Source organism: Nicotiana attenuata, unplaced genomic scaffold (assembly GCF_001879085.1).
Source record: "Nicotiana attenuata strain UT unplaced genomic scaffold, NIATTr2, whole genome shotgun sequence".
Lineage (NCBI taxonomy): Eukaryota > Viridiplantae > Streptophyta > Magnoliopsida > Solanales > Solanaceae > Nicotiana > Nicotiana attenuata.
In genome coordinates this window covers 512,050-530,655 of record NW_017670614.1, presented here as the reverse complement: position 1 = coordinate 530,655, position 18,606 = coordinate 512,050, and the positions used below count along the sequence as shown (strand labels likewise).

Here is an 18,606-nt window from a genome sequence, read left to right as displayed (position 1 = left end):
AGAAATGGGACCTAAACTCTCACTATCAAACCCACGGGCAAAAAGCTGATCAACAGAATCATGAGCTGCCGCGGGAGTGTCATCATCGGAAATTACCAAGGAGGGTTCAACAGGCTCGGTGGGAAGAACAGAACGAGGGGGGGATGCTTCATCATCTGAAATAATGCATCTTCTAGCTCGTGGCCTTTTTATCAAAGAACCCTCAACTTGTTCTTCCTCTTCTTCGAAATCTTGATCAGCGGAGGCCTTCCTTTTCAATGAAGAACCCAGAACAATCTCTTGGGCTTTTTCCAAAGAAACTCCGGAAGCTATGACGGCCTCAACACTTATGCCTCGAGTAGGAAATCCTGATAAAAAGAAGGATTAAAAGAAGTTTTAAGGAAAGAAGTAAATTGAAATAAGAAGGAAAAGCATTTACCGTGAGTTTTCATTTTCCAACCAAACCAATGAGAAACTTTCCAAGATCTACCTTCCATCGGAGCAACACTTAACAACTTTTCTACCCAACCACGAAAATTGGGAATTTCATCAACAATTCCCATGGTTGCTGAAAAAGAAGAAGAAGTTAAAATGACAATCATCAGAAATAAAAAGAGAGGCATAGAAAAGTTACAAAAGAAAACCCACGTGCAAAATTCCATTTCTCATGGAATGGAACATTTTCTTCACCCACTAAACCAACAGTGGGGGCAGCAACAAACCTGGCGTACCAGCCACGGTCCTTATCGTCCTCTGGGCTAACCAACACTCTTTTGCTTCTAACTACTAAAGTAAAAATTCCTTGACGGGAGAGTTTGGGAGAATAAAGATGAATTAAATGAAAGAAAGTAAAAGGCATGCCAGCCATGTTGGCCAAATGCCTCAAACAAGAAACTGCCCTCCACACGATAGGGCCAATTTGACCTAAGCAAACATTGAAAAAACGACAGAATTCGAGGATAACCGGGTCAATAGGAGGTTTAAAATTCAAAGTAAAAGGGTATGTATATACGAAAGAAAACCCCACTAAATAAGAAGTGATTCTTTGGTTTGTATTAGGGATTATAATGGGGAAATCATGACTCCAGTGGCAATCCCTACGAACCACGGAAATCAAACCTTTAGTGATCTGAGTTGGGTAAATATCAGCACGATCTAAAGAAGACATAGAAGAAACTTGGTTTCTAATAGACTCTCTATCATTGTAGAAAGATAGTTCAGCGAGAACAATCTCATCTACCAAAGGTTCACGAAGAGGTTCAGTGGGTTCTTTACCTCTAGATGAAGACCTTTGAGAAAGAGAACCTCTGGTTCTAGAAGGGGGTGTAGAACTTGTTGAAGGAAGAGAAGTGCCTCGTGATGATGAGGACCCTAAACTACGAAGTCTACCTCCTCTCCTACTCCTAACAGGAGCAAGAGGAAGGTTGTCAATGATGGTAACTCTCCTAGGGTTAGGGTTTGAAGAAGACATAGTAGTACGAGGAAGAAGGAAGAAAGAATTGAATCTTCTAAAACTTTTTGTGCGAAAGACAAAGGTGAAAAACTATATTTATACTCAGAAGCAACCGTTAAAGGAAAAGGTGTAATGATGGAAACGTCGTAATGAGAACTGTCGTTTCGTAATTGGTGAAGCTGTAAAAAAGCCTTAAAAACGCTGAAAAGTTGCAGAACCAACCAGGAGATGCACGTGTTGTGAATATTAAATGGAAGTGACAAATGAAGCGTCAGTTCCAAAGAAGAATTAATGGAGGCAAATATTCCCGCTTTAATAAAATCCACTTCCCAAATATTCTATTGATGAATAAATGGCAAGTGGGGGGACTATCTGTATTGGGAAAAATTAAGTTCATATATAGAATTGATCAAAAAGTGACATGTCACGACACGTAGACTGGTCAAAGGATGACGATTGACAAAGAATAGTTAAAGAGGCACGAGCAACAACAGGCACGGGCATGAATTTAAGAGATTCAAGAAAGATAAATGCTCGGACCTCTTTATGATCGAAGGTCGAGCTAAGAGAATGAACCTGATAGCAAAAAAGGGTATAGATATGTATTGTCAGTAATCAATAGGCATTAATTACGGAAAACGTTAGGGAATCTGTACTAAATCAAAATATGATTACCATTTATAACGTTACATTAAATTCCATTGATTTTCAATAATGGCTCTATTATGACAGAAACAAAACGTATTACCTAGAGATAGCTATAAAAAGGGGAAAGCTGATCATTTGTAAGGGGACAAAAGACTATTGGAATACACGAATTTACTTTGCTTTCTATTCAGCTATTTTTTACATCATTTATTCTTTTTTTTATTTGATTATCAGTAACCCGAGTTCTTCTTGAAATAAGCTTTGATCAAAATCCTTATTTTTTGGTTAAACAGTTCCATATTTGGGCCATCCTAAATTCATGTTTTATGACCCTATATTTGGGCCATCCGACCGAGCGTTTTGAGCATTTGCACTTTGCCTGGTGGTTTGTGGGCATGAGTAGCTCTGTATGATGTATTATGACTTATGTGAATCGTCGGTTTTAGTTTTCAAGTTATTCATAATTGATTTGGAAAAATGGTTCTCAACTAGGAAAGTTTAAATTAGAAGAGTTGACCAAGTTTGACTTTTTAGTATTTGACCTCATATTGGAGTTTTGATAGTTCCGTTAGCTTCGTTGGGTGATTTTGGACTTAGGAGCGTGTCCGGATTGTGATTTGGAGGTCCGTAGTTCAATTTGACTTGAAATGACGAAAGTTGGATTTTTGAAAAGTTTGACCGGGAGTAGACTTTTTGATATCGGATTCGGATTGTTGTTCCGGGAATTGGATAGCTTTATTATGTCATTTGGGACTTGTGTGCAAAATTTTGGTTCGTTCCGGGTGGGTTTGCTATGTTTCGGCACGAGTTATGGAAGTTGAAAAGTTCAAAGTTCATCAAGTGTGAATTGAGGTGCGATTCGTCTTTTCGATGTTATGTGTGATTTGAGGCCTCGAGTAGGTCAGTGTTGTATTTCGGGACTTGTTGGTAGTTCGGATGGGGTCCCAAGGGGCTCGGGCGTGTTTCGGATTGATTTTGGACTATTTTTCCTTCATTTTGCACTGTTGTGTTCTGCTGATGTCTGGTGTCACATTTTTTCATCGCAATCACGGACTTAGTGGTGTGATCGCGTAAGGGAAATTGGAGCAGTGTAATTCTTCTTCTACGCGTTCGCGAGAGATTGTCCATGTTCGCATATGTTGTGGCAGTTTAAGCATTGCGTTCGCGATGTTATGTGTTCGCATTGTGTTTGGGACTGAGCTGAGGCAGTGTTGGTTATCTCTCGCGTTCGCGAGGTTTCTTCCGCGAACGCATAATTCTGTCAGCTGTGTATACCGCGATCACGAGCTTACTTATGAGATCGCGTAGGGCATTTTCCAGGAGCACTGTTTTTCTTCTTCGCGATCGCGATGGTTCTTCTGCGATCGCGATGCATTAAGTTGCCCACTGATTATAAAGTAATCTATTTCGGGGGTTTCGGCCATTTTTACATTTTGGGAGCTATGGAGCTCGGATTGAGATGATTCTTGAAGCAATTTTTACCATTTGGATTGGGGTAAGTGTTCTCTACTCATTTTTTTATTTTATATCATGAATCTATGTTCTCTACTCATTTTTGATTTTATATCATGAATCTATCTTCATTTTCGGCATTTGATTGAGGGTTCCAAAAGAGAAATTGAGTGGTTTAGCCTAAAGTTTCATAATATGAATTTTCGAGTTTTGAACATCGATTTGGAGTCGATTTGAGTGAAACTAGTATGGTTGGACTCGTAATTGAATATGTTGTCGGATTTTATAAGTTTTGTCGGGTTTCGAGGTGCGGGCCCGAGTGTGACTTTTGGCCGGTTTTGGGTTTTGATAAAGGATTTGACCTTTATCATTTGGAATTGTTTCCTTGGACTTTATTTGATGTATTTGAGTTGCTTTTGGCTAGTTTCGAGCCGTTCAGAGGTCGGTACGCGCGTGATGGCATCTTTGGAGAATCGTTTCGCTTGCTCGGTATTGGGTTTGGCTTGTTCGAGGTAATTATAAAAGTTAAGTTTAACCACGAAATTTGTTATGAAATGAAATAGAAATCATATATTATTGATCCTTAGGTTGTAGAGAACAACTTCCCTCGAAAAATCTCGGAATCCGGGCACGTGGGCCCGGGGTCAGATATAAGTAACACCTCTAAACGTGGTGTTGAGGGTATGAAACCCCAAATTACGTGTTATGTGATTGGTGTTGAGGTGACGCACATGCTAGGTGACGGGCGTGTGGGCGTGCACCGTGTGAATTGTGACTCCGTTATTTCTGTGGTATTCTATAGTTACCTTATCTTACCTGTAACCATGAAATTTCTACGTACTAGTGCTATTGAGTTGTGATCCATGTTAGAAACCATAACTAGGCTACACGCTTATCCTGTTGGGATCACTGAGGCTATTTCTGCTGTTGAGTTATCTGCTTTCATTGCATTACATACTCAGTCATACGCATTCATATGCATATCATATCTCAGTCTCTGATATCATTTATTGATATAACACATCATTATTTTTGGGTTAATTTTTTATGAAATTGAGAGCCCGAGAGACTAGAGAGATTGATGACTGAGTGAGGACGAGGGCCTGATGGTGAGGATGTTTATGGGATGGGGCTGCACGCCGCAACATGTTTTATTGATTTATGCCATGATTGGCTTGTTATAGATGTCGGGCTGAAGGAGCCCCTCCGGAGTCTGTACACACCCCCAGTGAGCGCAAGTATCTACTGAGTGCGAGTGCCGAGTGATTGGGAGGATTGAGTGACCGTGAGGATTGAGTGGTTGTGATGACCGAGTGACTGTGAGGACTGAGTGAATTGATACTCTGAGAGTATGCATATGGTTTTATCATTGGGTCGCATCGCATTTGCCATGCACACTTGACATACAGGCATAGAGATGCATTTTTCCTCATGCTGTACAGTATCACGTCATTCATGACTTCTCACACATATTGACATATAGGCATAGAGATGTATTTTCCTCATGCCACTTGAAAATGAAACATTTACCTGTGGAAAGCTTTTTTTTGGGAAAATTTTCAATTTTCAAACTTACTCATATTTTTGGCGATTTCGGTAAAGGATTTGGGTTTTTACTGATATACTTGAAAAGCATGCCTATTTTCTAGAACTGGGGATGAGTTGAGCAATTTATCTCTGAGTTACTTCTTTTATTATTTTCATTATGTTGTTATGAACTATTGTTGGCTATTTGTGTTGGACTCCGACCTCTATTCCAGCTCGTCACTACTTTCAACCTAAGGTAAAGTTTGTTACTTATTGAGTAAATGGGGTCGGTTGTACTCATACTACACTTCTGCACCTTACGTGCAGATGTTGGCTGATGATGTTGATGTGTTCGATGAGAGCTGGATTTGAAGATGTACCTGCGTTCCGGTTGTAGTTGTCTTTTGTTCATGGTAGCCTTAGATTATTAAAAATCGGTTTATGTACATTTCGAACAGATGATGTATTATTTCATACCAGCTTTGTAAACTCTAAGTCTTAGAAGCTCGTGATTTGTACTACCAGTTCCTGGGGAATATATAAGATTTAGATATTTTTTCTTTTATTTAATTGCCTTATTAATCTCATTGAATCGGATTGTTGTAATTGGCTTACATAACGGATTGGGTTAGGTGCCATCACGACTAGCTAGATTTTGGATCGTGACAGGATTATGGAAGCAATGACTATTATTCATTATATTATTTCTGATTTCTCTCATTTATTTGTTCTTTTGTAGTAGAATGTTGGGTCTGACCAAAAGAAATAGAATTGTGGCCAAACTTGTATCATATCAGATGGAGAAAATGCATGTTACTGGGACAAAAGGAATTACAAAATATGCACGCGTTAAGCAAAAATAATAGTAATATCTAATGTAAAATAAAATGATGTATGCTTACTGCTTAGTGCATAATTAGCCACAATAAGTAAAATCCAACTACTCTTCTGCCCTCCACTTTAACTGATTTGAATGGAAGTTAACGGAAGTGTCTTCTTGATATCAAAATGATAGTTAAAAATGGTCCCAATGATACCAAAATAGCAAGAGGAACCTTACGAGCTTTTTCTTTCACAAGAGTAGGATTACAAACCATGAAACACTACTGTTTTGCTTTGGCTACTCAAGCAATTTTAATTCTCAAGTATCATTTTGGTTTAGTTGCAGAAAATTAAAATCCACACCCCCACAACATACAGGACTAGATCAATTTCTATAACTTCGAAAGCAGAAACAAAAGCCGAAGGTAGCATGTGTCTTGGCTGTGATGACAATTGACAACGCTGGAACACCACCTCTAGCGCATGGTAACAATTGCTTTGAAGTTGCAGAACATTAATCTTTGACTGTGGTCCTCAGTATCCTCACATCATGGATTGGTCTGCATTCATATCCAATGGAAGAGTAAGTAGACGAAATCTGAATTAGAGATTTCATACTCATTAGTATGATTAAAGAGAGGGCTAACAAACTTCAAATGCACAAATAAGGTTTTTCTCATGCTTTTCAAACATATAACAGAAACATATTCTTATCCTTTTCTGCGGCAAGGACAAGTTGACCAGTATCTATCTATCTATATATATAGAATAGGAGAGTCAAAGAACTATTATGATGACAAGTGGCATAACATTAAATTGACACATGTAAAAAATTTGGACAATCCTCCAACTTTCTTGGAGTTTCAAAATTCAAATTTATTTAAAAATAAATTTGAAAGACACGTTTTTCTTCAAAATTCAAAAATTTTAAATTTTTCAAGCAATAGAAACTACCAATAAAAACCACCAACTACTCCCACTTCCTCCACTCCCTTCCTTTTAAAAACTAACTGAATTTCTCCTCTTGCATATATTGGATTAGAAAAAATGTATAGTTCCCTTTTTTCTTTCACCGGAAAATTTGCCGGGAAAAATTTCATCCAAAATCGTTCTTTGTGATTTTTCGTTGTTCGATGAGTAAATTGCTAAGCATCTAATCATCATTTTGCAATTATGCATCTCAGGTGATGTACTTCCTTCTGCTTTTGACTTTTTCCTTTCATGTGTGAATGTTGAATATATATATATATATGACTATCTACATACTTTGTTTTTATCAACGTAATACATAAAACTTTTCCCTTCTTTAAAATCTTTAAAACACAAGAAAGAATTTCTTAAGTTTTTGTTTGTTTCCTCGATTTAAATAGTGAAAGGAAGATTTTTTTTCTTCTAGAATTCTTTCATATTAGTTTAGCCTTTATTCTTAGCAGAAGGGGTTGTTTTTAAAAATAAAATATTCTCATTAAAACTCATAAAGTATTAGGAATGATTAAACTACATGGATTAAAATTTGTAATTTGCGCGACTCTAAATGCAAAGAAACATTACCCTTTCAGTAAGTTTAGGCATGATCTTAGCAAGTTTATCCAGAAATCATACAAGTTTATCCGGGGAAAATTGCATCCAAAATCGTTCTTTGTGATTTTTCGTTGTTCGATGAGTAAATTGCTAAGCATCTGATCATCATTTTGCAATTATTCATCTCAGCTGATGTACTCCCTTCTGTTTTTGACTTTTTCCTTCCAAGTGTGCAATTAAAGATCTGTTCACTTTGATAAGATTTATGGATATCCTTTGTCCACATGGATACTTAAGGATATTGCATAGATTTTGGCAGCTTAAGAATGTTTTCGGCCAAAAGATCTGATTCTTCATTTCTAAAATTAATTCTCTATAACTAGGGTAAGTTATTCAATTTAGTTTTTATCAACGTAATACATAAAACTTTTCCCTTCTTTAAAATCTTTAGAACACAAGAAAGAATTTCTTAAGTTTTTGTTTGTTTCCTCGATTTAAATAGTGAAAGGAAGATTTTTTTTTTTCTAGAATTCTTTCATATCAGTTTAGCCTTTATTCTTAGCAGATGGGGTTGTTTTTTTAAAAATGGAGTATTCTCACTAAAACTCATAAAGTATTAGGAATGATTAAACTACATGGATTAAAATTTGTAATTTGCGCGACTCTTAATGCAAAGAAACATTACCCTTTCAGTTAGTTTAGGCATGATCTTACATATGTGAATGTAACATTGCCCGTATTTCTTTGCCAAATTCTGTCTTCATCATTGTTGTAATATTTTTGTTGAGTTTTTCGCATCGAGTTAACAATTCAGGAAGTGTAAAGTCATACATCGAGAAACAACAACTTTGGTTGTGGAAGGCAGAAATCATACATGTTTATCCAAAGTTTGATCTTTGATGTTCGATCTTTGATCATTACATGAATTCATTTGTCAGATAAAGTTTCTAGCCAGAGAAAGCAAACAATTTCGTGGAATTTGTTGTGAAAAGTGAGTTCAGTTTGCATTTGCTTAGATTTATATTCCAGAGAAAGATGGAGTTCGCCGAGAATGCTTTGTTCGTAAAGCTCATTGTTTTATTTTATTTTATGTAATAAATTCAAGCTAATTGAACAGAGACGGTGATTTTGTTACATATATTGTAGAGTTTTAAAGATTGTGACTATTTTTTTTTGTTCCAAATACGGTTTAAGAAGTAGAGATTGTTACTTTCATTAACCAATAACATATTATTTTTGATCACTTTTCATTACCATTTCAAGTAATATTTCTTATTATTTTTTAATTTTATAATTCCCCGCACGGATACTAGTTAAGTGGAATTATCGTCCTTTTGCGACTTACATTTTCTAAACAAATATGAACTTGATTTTCGTTGTTTTCTGTAGGCATAACATTTTTAGGAAAGCTGCAGCATGACATTTGTTCTCATGCTAATGTAAAGTATATGATAGGAAAGCACAATACCTGTCAGTATTATCAGTTTGAACACTGCCAAGTCTCTTGATAATTTCCATTCCCCGACAAACTCTTCCAAAAATGGTATGTTTCCCTAACATCAATCACATAAATGAAAACTTCATCAGCTAATAGTGCACTTAAACAGCTATCAATGCGACATAAGAACAGACTACAAACAAAGAAGAGATGGAAACTGTACTCGCCATGCTAATACTAATTGCGACTAGGACATATCAACAGAGCTGGAGGTGGAGTACTACATTCAGCATAAACCAATGTCTCAAGAATATTTTCTATAATTTCAAAGTGCAACTTAAGTCATGTCTATAATTTCAAAGTGCAATTGAAAATAATTGAAAATTACATAAGGAAAAAGAGAAAAGTGAACTATTATCCTTCCTGATATAGAGAAGGTATAAGCACCCCTCCTAATCAAAAAGGTATAAGCACCTTTAAAAGAGTCGATCAGCTATGCCTCAATCGCATATATAATTGGGATTGGCTAGCTCTTCTACAGGAGTAATTTCATAAAAACCAAAATACTATATCAGTGGTCTAATATAGTACTTATCATTTTAGATCCCTTGTGCCAGAAACCCAAAGCCCAAAATAATGGATCAAGCCTATTTGTATATGGCACTCAAAAGCATGGCTTTCAAGAAACAAATATTATATCCTGACAATGCAGAACCTAATTTAGTTGTCTGACTGAAAAATGAGAACGCTCGCAAGAACTGATCATGGCCTTATGTACCATATATTTTAAGGAAGTCTTAATAGGGTAGCTCGTGAATTTTTACACAATCGAGGAAAGAAGGGTGAATATTTCTTCCTCCAGCTTGGTTCGGTATGAATTGATTATCCTGTCTCGGTAAAAGCTAAAAGAGATTGACCAGCATCTCATCATAGAGGAGCCTCCTCAAGTATATGGATAGTCATCCATGAACTTAGCTTAAACATTTTGACAGACACTGGATTCATCTGAATTTTGAAACTCCTTTTTTCCACCATTTAAATGGTTCCTTATAGCTTCAAGTTCAATCAAAAGTTATAGTTCCACCTCTTGATGCACAAACAGAAAAAAGTTGTTACGGGAGCAACCGAAAAATAAATCAGCCATGTGTACTACAGGACACCCAGCTGAGTCAACAACGAAAAGCATATTCACACAAATTGACGGAAAACAAGCTGGATGTGTACTTACCATCAAGTGATTGTGCAGGTGCCAAGGTGATGAAGAATTGACTTCCATTTGTATTCGGCCCAGCATTAGCCATGGATATGATACCTGCTCCTGTATGCTTTAACTGTTGGTTTATCTCATCATCAAACTTCGCGCTGCAAGGTTAACTTCTTAAGTTACTCGAAGGCCAATTATGTAAAAAGATGATCTCCCTCTTCACAATGTATGACAGACAAGTTTTAGCATGTCCATAAATAAATGGTAATAAACAACAGCAAATGACTCTACTATTAGATGTCCCATCAACTCTTCACCATCAATTCCTCGTTAATGATGTATCTTTTTCAAAGGCACTGGAATAACAAACTAGAAGCAGAATGACAACAGCTAAAGCATGTGGTAGAAAAATATATGTATGTTTGCAGCAACCTTGAACAGATAGTTAACCCAATTATTCACAGTTATTGGGAAATAGAGAAACATCTCCCGTTTTAGTTAGAACGGTTTTAATAAACCTCTAACAGAAGTGTAGTCAGCAGCAATGTAACTATGTACTCGGCATGCTGCTCTGCACTCAAACTTTAGCCACGTGAGATTACACATTTGATCCACTTCATCTCTCCCCCTCTTTTCTTTTTACTCCCTCTGTTTCAATTTATATGACGCATTTTGCTTATCGAGAGTAATGTTGACTAATCTTTGAAACTAAGGCCTCATTTGTTTTTTTAAAGATTAAGACGTCTAAATCTGAATACACATCTGAATATCAAGATGTGTATTAAGATTAAGACATCTGAATCTGAATACACATCTGAATATATTAAGACGTGTATTAAGATCTGAATACTAAATAATTAAGACTGTTTGATTTTTAACATCTGAATGTATAAAATTTATCTTTATTTGAAAATTAATAAACATAAAATTCAAATGAAATACTAACTAATCTAATATTCTATCAATAAAATATATAGTTTTTTAAAATATGATAGTTGTTTGTGTTGATGACTAACGGGTGAATGCTGACTAGAGGCGGTGGTTGGTGGTAGTTTTGGTTGATGATGGTGGTTCATGCTAGTAGCTAGTAGTGATTGGTAGTGGTGGCGATTATGGTTGAGGATGGTGGTGGCTGGTGGTGATAGTTAATAATGGTGGGTGGTAGTAGTTGTTTTGACCGAGGAAGGTGGTGGGTGGGTGGTGGTAGGTTATATGATGGGCAGTGCCAGCTGTGGTTGTTGAGGGTGATGGAGTGGTCAGTTGTGGTAGTTGAGGTGGATAAGTGTTGATTGTGGGTGAGAATGATGGTGGTCGAAGTGGTGGGGATAGTGGGTGGTGATAGTCGATAATGGTGGCGGCTATGATTGAGGATGATGGTGGTGTGGTGGTGGTGGAGATGGCAGCGGCGGTGGTTGAGTATGGCGGTAGTGGTGGCAGTTGATAATGGTAGGCGGTGGCGGCAGTTAATAATGAATATGTGATAGCATCTTAATGAAATTAAGTCTGTGTTATAGATCTTAATCATACAGACCTATTCAGACTCATTAAGAGGTTGTGAAGTAAAAAAAACAAACACACTTAATGATTAAGATCTGAATAATTAAGATTCAGACTTTAAAAACAAACGCACTTAATGTCTGAGATCTGAATGATTAAAAGATTCAGACCTCCATTAAGTGCAAACAAATGAGGCCTAAATTGATTAGTAAAACTGTATGAAAAGTGCTATAAGTTGCAATTCTTCTCATGTAAATATGATTAACAAAATACATATTAAAATGTTGGTCAAACTTCATACAGTTTAAAACTCGAGAAGCGAAATGTGTCACATAAATTGTAACGGAGGGAGTAAACTTTAAGAAAAATTGATAAACTTATTTCTGTTTAAATAACCTTTCACAGCTGACAAATCAGATGTAGTGAAACTGATTTGTACAATACATAAGATAATCCAAATGGTTAGCGCAGCTGCTGGAATAATAACACTTAAAGAGAAAGAAGTCATGCAAAGGAAAATACTTTCTACTTAGCTTTTCAAAAGCAACTTAAAAAAGTTTAACTAATTACTTCAATGTTCAACTATTTTCAGCTTGAATCAACAGCCTGACACAACTATTTTTGACGTCGGGAACCAACAAGGGTGGAATCTAATTGGGCATAGATATTTTACTTTTTTCAAAAAAAAAATTGAAAACATTATTTGTTCATAGAATTTGATCAGTATTTTCAAAAAAATATTCAAGTTCCAAAAATAAAAAAATTTCTTCCACTCACAAAACTTCAACTATTTTTCAAGTAAAATGCATGTCCAAACACAATTCTAACTTCCAAAAATAATTTTTCAACACAACTTCAGAAACTCTTTTTTAACCAAATTTATGTTCAAACGCCAGCTAAGGTTTAGAAGACTGCTTAATGACAGGGAAGTGAGTAGAATAGTTGATTTCTTCAAAATTTGGAAAGCAAAGATAGCGTGTTTTTCATGGTTGGTTGCAACAGAAGCATGTTTGACTCAAGATAATTTAATGAAAGGGCGTTTCAGCTGTGTTCAAAATGTGTTTTGCATGGGAAGGACTCAGAAAGCATAAATTGTCTCTTTTTACCCCGTTTGAAGGACTTAGAAAGTCTGTTTAACTCAAGATACATGCATCACATAAAATGGAACGGTGGGCTAAGTTGCTCGGACACGGGTGCGGATCCAGAGGTCGGATCCTTCGAGATGTAAATTCTAAGATTGGGGGAAACGGATCCTAGTACGGATACGGGTGTAGGGATCCGACTAAAAATAATCAAATAAATAAAAATATCTCTAAATTATGAGAAATTTTGTGGAATACTTACGTATAGCTTGTAAAGTATGTATTTTTTTTTATTCTCAAGCTGCAACTAGAAGGGGAGCCTTGGCGTAACTAGTAAAGTTGTTGCCATGTGAGGTCACGGGATCGAGCCGTGGAAACAACCTCTTGCAGAAATGCAGGGTAAGGTTGCGTATGATAGGCCCTTGTGGTCCGGCCCTTCCCTGGACCCCGCGCATAGCGGGAGCTTAGTGCACCGGGCTGCCCTTTTTTTTTTCTCAAGTTGTAAATAAGTAAATGATTGTTTTACTAGATAAGGTATGCTAATTTCTTCAAATTTACCCTAGTTTTGGTTCTAATTTGGTCAAAGTATCAAAAATTGTTAGACCAAATCCGGTACATAGCCCATACCCACATCCATACTAGTGTCGAGTCAACATAGGTGCAACACTTAAAATGCCATGTCGGAGCAACTTAGACGGTGAGAGTCATTTAAAGTAACAGACATATACATTTAATACAATATTATTTACAACACTCCCCTTAGATGTCTATTAATATAATTTAGTAATAATGCGTTATAAAATGATAGAAAGTCAACAAGTGAATTATACAAGGAACTTCAAGAGATATTTTGTTACTTTTGATATCTTCTTTACCGGAAGTGAAAATGACCTAACTATTTGTAGGCAAGGGTTTATCCTTCCCAAAAAGCCAAGAGGTAAGAGTAGAGTCATTAGACTCTTCAACTACAAAAGGGGCAATAACCTTTCAATAGTACCAAGGAACGTGTCCTTTCAATAAAGCCAAAGAATCATGACCTTTTAGTAATAGAATGGCCAACTTAGAAGAAGAAAATCGCTTGATAGTTCTAACATTATCTATTAATGGACATCCACGGAGAAGTGTTGCAAAAAATATCAAAATGTGGATGTCCGTTCCTGATGTTTTTAAATCTACTAAGCTATTCTCTTCTCCTTAGTGTTTTTAATCATGTAATAAAAGTTTATTAATGTTTGGGCAAACAACGCCCCACAGTATACCAAAAAGTAGAAAGCCTATATGGCTTTCCACAAATGACGACCAATCTTCTATATATAAAGGAACCTCATGAATGCACCAAAATGAAATAAGGGATAAGAGGGCTACTCCTAAATCGTGAGAAATTCATCTCGTCTCCTAAGTTGGTCAGTTGATTGCTAAAGGCCATGGTTCTTTGACTTTATTAAAAGGACTAGACCCTTGGCATTATTGAAAGGTCACCCTCCTGAAGTTAAAAGAGTCAAATGATTGCTGACTCTTGCCTCTTTGCGGTATATACACTATATGTTGAATCCCTTGACTTTTTCGTTTATTTACCTTTTTTATGGTTTGAATCCCCATCGTGAAAATCTTGGCTCCGCCGCTGCTTAGGCCGATGGGAAAAGATCACCTAGTAATTTTTTGCCTCTATTGGAATTTGAACTTGCGACCTGATGTTCTCCTCCAACTTCATTTACCACTAGGCCACCCCCTTGGATGAGAGACCTTCATTACTTGTTGATGTCTTTTAAATAGGCCAAGAGAGGCTCATGTTTATAGGAGAAAAGAGATGCTTGGTCTCCAGAACTAACTAGATTGGTTCCTCTAGATTGGTTTCATTGTAACTTACTCTCCAGCAAGAAGTAGTTATATCGTGCTACTTAGCCTTCTCGTACTCACATTGGAAATTAAACTCAAATTTGAAATAATTGACATACATATTTTACATTATTGACAACATTTAGGCCTTTACATACCCGTAAATAGATTCTCCACCTCTTCCAGTACCAGTTGGATCTCCACCTTGAACAATAAAATCCTATACATAAAATCAAAAAACAATGTAAACAATTATCTAAAATCACTAAAACTTAGCAACAATCGAAAAGAGATGAGAGCAAAAAAAATACCTTGATAATTCTATGAAACTTGACATTATCATAGTACCCTCTTCGAGCAAGCTCTATGAAATTCCGGCACGTTCTTGGCGCATGCTTGTAATACATCTATAAATAAAATAATCAAATTTCAAACCTTTATCCACATTACTCAAGAAAGAAAACCCAACTACAGAATATAGGACTACCTCAAGTGTAAAAGAACCCATGGAAGTTTCTAGAGTGACCTCTGGAGGCCCTCCTTCTGCACTCGGCCACATCGAAGCTTTAGAGCTGAGTATTCAGTGTTCAGGCGCTGCTGCTGTTGAGAAGAAAGTTGAATTTTTTGGCGTTTGGGAGTTGGGACCAATGGCGTCTGCTCTATGTAGAGGTCTGGTACCGGGTCAAGTAGCGGATCTGATTTTTCTCGGGTTTGAATTTGGGTCGGATTAATTTAGGACGACGGTGTATTTATTTTTGAGAATTTTTCATAAAGCACATCTTTTAGGTCTAATTAGTCATTTATAGATACCTTTTGCTATATTACGTATTATAGATACCTTTTATGTGGTTATACAATGTATTTGATGTATTTAAGCTATTGTATTCATTAATACAATAGCAAAAAAAGGCGTTAAAAAGGGAATTCCAGCTAAGGTTGATATGTATTTAACTGTATTCACGCGGCCTTATCGTGAATACAGTAACGTGTGTGCGTAAAATCTGGAAGGTTTAACTAGTTAAAAACGGAAAGGAAATCAACACATGATATTCTCCTAATTTAACTCAACGAACAATACTATTACCCATTAATCTGTATTCTGCCATTCACGCTTCCAAAAAAACAAAAAATAGCGAAAACAATAGCAACATCTGATCGAAGTTCTTCCATTCACTTCTCCCTTTTCTCTGTTTGCAGTTCTCAATTCAACCACGGAAAATTACTATTGATACAAATTGTATACAAAATACGGTATAGTTCCTTTATACATATGGCCAGTTTAACAGTGTTGTTGCGTCATTCTGGCAAGTGGAACGATGAGGGCAATTACGTCGATTTTTCAATTGAGGGAATACTGATAAAGGAGTATGCGTCGTACAATGATTTGGTTGCTTCAATTTCTAATCATCTGGGCATAGATTTGAGCTCAAATTCCATTAGAATTCAATACAAAGTAGAAGGAAATTGCACGCCAATAGAAATACACAATGATATGGGTTACAGGGTGTATGTAGAGTTGAAAAAAGAGAACAGAGAATTCGGGATGTATCCTTTGTGCATAACAACTATTGAAAAAGAACTTGTATCCGGAGGTAGTTTAAATCAAGGCGACATTGTGCAAATAGGCGAAGCAGTTCAAAGGTATGATTCCGATACAGATGATACACTGGCTCTAGGTTTTGTCAATTCAGGAGAAGCAATTGGGGTGTTCAAACTGGACAAGGATTTGATAATTTCAAAAACTAATCAAAGGGAGGTTGTGGCTGGACAAATGTATAAGGATAAGGCTACATTGAAAGAGGTGATGGAGAATTATGTTATATCTCAAAGGTTTCAATTCCGGGTTAATAGGTCTAATGCTGTCAGGTTTGCGTGTATTTAATTTTTATTTTTATTTTTTGTATTTTCTATTATTGGTTCGAGTTGTAGGCCAAACGTTGATGTATTTATGCGTATTTGTGGATTTCCACTTGATTATCACTGATGTGCTTAAGATATGTTTGTTTATGGTCCTTAAATACATGTATTCATATGTATTTTACTGGATATAAGATATTATAGTGCCTCTAATTATTTTCTTATTTTGTCTATTGTGGGTTTAAGTGTATGCATATAAAAATAGTTGTATTCAATTGTATTCATTGTATTTAGATGCATATAAGTATAATTGTATTCAATAGTATAAAAATTTATATATATAGTTGTCAGAATGTATTCATGTAAGATTGTATTAGAGTGTACAGTCATGCATTTTTTTGTAAACCTTTATGCTAATCATATGTACAATGATAAATTCTTTGCAGCTATGCGATACTATGTCTTTCAGAAGATTGTGAATGGAGGTTTAAGGCATCAAGCATTAACAAATAAGAACTATTCAAAGTGAGAGAGTTTGTTGATAACCATACATGTCCGCTGAAGGACAAGGTGTATGAGCAGCGGCAGGCAAGTAGCAGCCTTATAGGTGGTATGGTTAGGCCTAAGCTTACTAATCATAAGAGGAAATACACCCCAAAGGATATTATTGATGATGTGAAAACAGATTTAGGTGTAGATGTTAGCTACATGTTGGCGTGGAGGGCTAAAGAAAAGGCAATGAATTTTTTGAGAGGTGAACCGGCTGATTCATACAAAAAATTACCAGGATACTTATATACAATGGATATGACATATCCAGGTTCCCACATCAGAATGGTAAAATCACCCAAAAAGGACTTCATGTACGTGTATATATCTTTGTATGCCTTTATAAAGGGGTTTGATCATTGTAGACCCATTGTTGTTGTGGATGGAAGTCACCTAAAATCTTACTACACCGGGACATTCGTTTCGGCAAGCACGTTGGATGGTGCAGGTGAGTACCTTAATCATAATAAAATCTGATAATTTTTAAAGATTGAATACATGTTTAAAAAATATGTATTCAATTGTCTTTACAGGTCATATATTGCCACTAGCATATGGTGTTATTGATTCAGAAAACGATGCTGCTTGGACGTGGTTCTTTGAGCAATTCAAGATAGCATACGGTTACAGGGAAAACATGTGCATCGTTTCAGATAGAAATGAGAGTATCATTAAATCTGTATCGAAAGTGTATCCAGATGGACCGCATTTTGCTTGTATATGGCATCTATGGAACAACGTATATAAGAAATTCAAAAAGAGCCATGCCAAGTTGAGCGAGATATACTTCTCGATGGCAAAAGCATACACACAAGCTGAATTTAACAGTCTGATGGAGAAGGTGGAGAAGGTAGATATTAGGGTGAAAGAATACTTAGAGTTAGCTGGATACGAAAAGTGGGCTAGGTTACGTGTGCATAATTTTACATAATTTTTTAGTTGAAATTGATTTTGGCAGCATGTTTTGAAATTCATTCAACTCTATATTATACATATTCGAATAGTTGTTTTTTGCAGAATATTTTTAGTTATATTCAGATGTATTCAACTCAGAATTTTGAAGAATGTTTTTAGTTATATTCAGATGTATTCAACTTAGATAAAATATGTCTTGTATGCATTTGAATTCAGTTGTAATTAATTGGACTCACACTACTGGACACTGTTGATAAAGTGATTAGTTCTTCTAACTAAATACCATCTTCACCAAAAAACTACTCAAAACAGTATTCACCTAAAAACAACATTCCAAAACTACAGTAACCTAAAGCTACTCTAACACTATCTGCATCTTTGAATCTGACTCTGTGATTTGTCTAGCAATCTTTGAGGGTGCTTCATTCTTGCTTATGGCATCGGCGTCTATCTTCCGCATAGCATAGTCCCAGAGGAGAGCACCATATCTTTGACGGAGTAGATTGGAATCAAATGTTGTTTGTGGAATCTCACCAAGAGTGCTCAGAAACTCTGCGTGTGGCGCAACATGCACCTCACAATCCCTAAAAAATGTTGATTGAAATAATTAAAAATAATTCATACAATTACATTTGTATATAACATACCAGAATGATGATTGAATACTTACATGCTCCCAGCCTTCTGTTGAGGCAGATCTGATATGGAAAAAACTTCAGAGGGATCAGTATGTGACTTGTCAGTGTATGTTGAGTAAGTAGACCAATCTATGCCTTGACTATCTCTGTAAAAGCCACTAATTGATAGATACAGAGGTACAAGCTTA

General features: G+C 36.2%; 2 protein-coding genes across 2 annotated transcripts; one reads left to right on the top strand and one right to left on the bottom strand.

The window, feature by feature from the left end:
* Positions 1-6,039: 6,039 nt before the first annotated feature.
* On the bottom strand, positions 6,040-15,179 carry LOC109241545 (peptidyl-prolyl cis-trans isomerase CYP18-2). The gene is made up of 6 exons (XM_019408297.1): positions 14,947-15,179; positions 14,771-14,866; positions 14,618-14,679; positions 10,069-10,202; positions 8,871-8,955; positions 6,040-6,441 (listed from the first exon to the last, which is right to left on the bottom strand). The coding sequence occupies exons 1-6, from the start codon at positions 15,016-15,018 to the stop codon at positions 6,396-6,398; spliced, it is 495 nt and encodes a 164-aa protein (XP_019263842.1). The 5' UTR covers positions 15,019-15,179; the 3' UTR covers positions 6,040-6,395.
* Positions 15,180-15,729: 550 nt separating this feature from the next.
* Positions 15,730-17,796, top strand: LOC109241534. The gene is made up of 4 exons (XM_019408272.1): positions 15,730-16,325; positions 16,763-16,808; positions 16,881-17,313; positions 17,399-17,796. The coding sequence occupies exons 1-4, from the start codon at positions 15,730-15,732 to the stop codon at positions 17,794-17,796; spliced, it is 1,473 nt and encodes a 490-aa protein (XP_019263817.1).
* Positions 17,797-18,606: the final 810 nt, after the last annotated feature.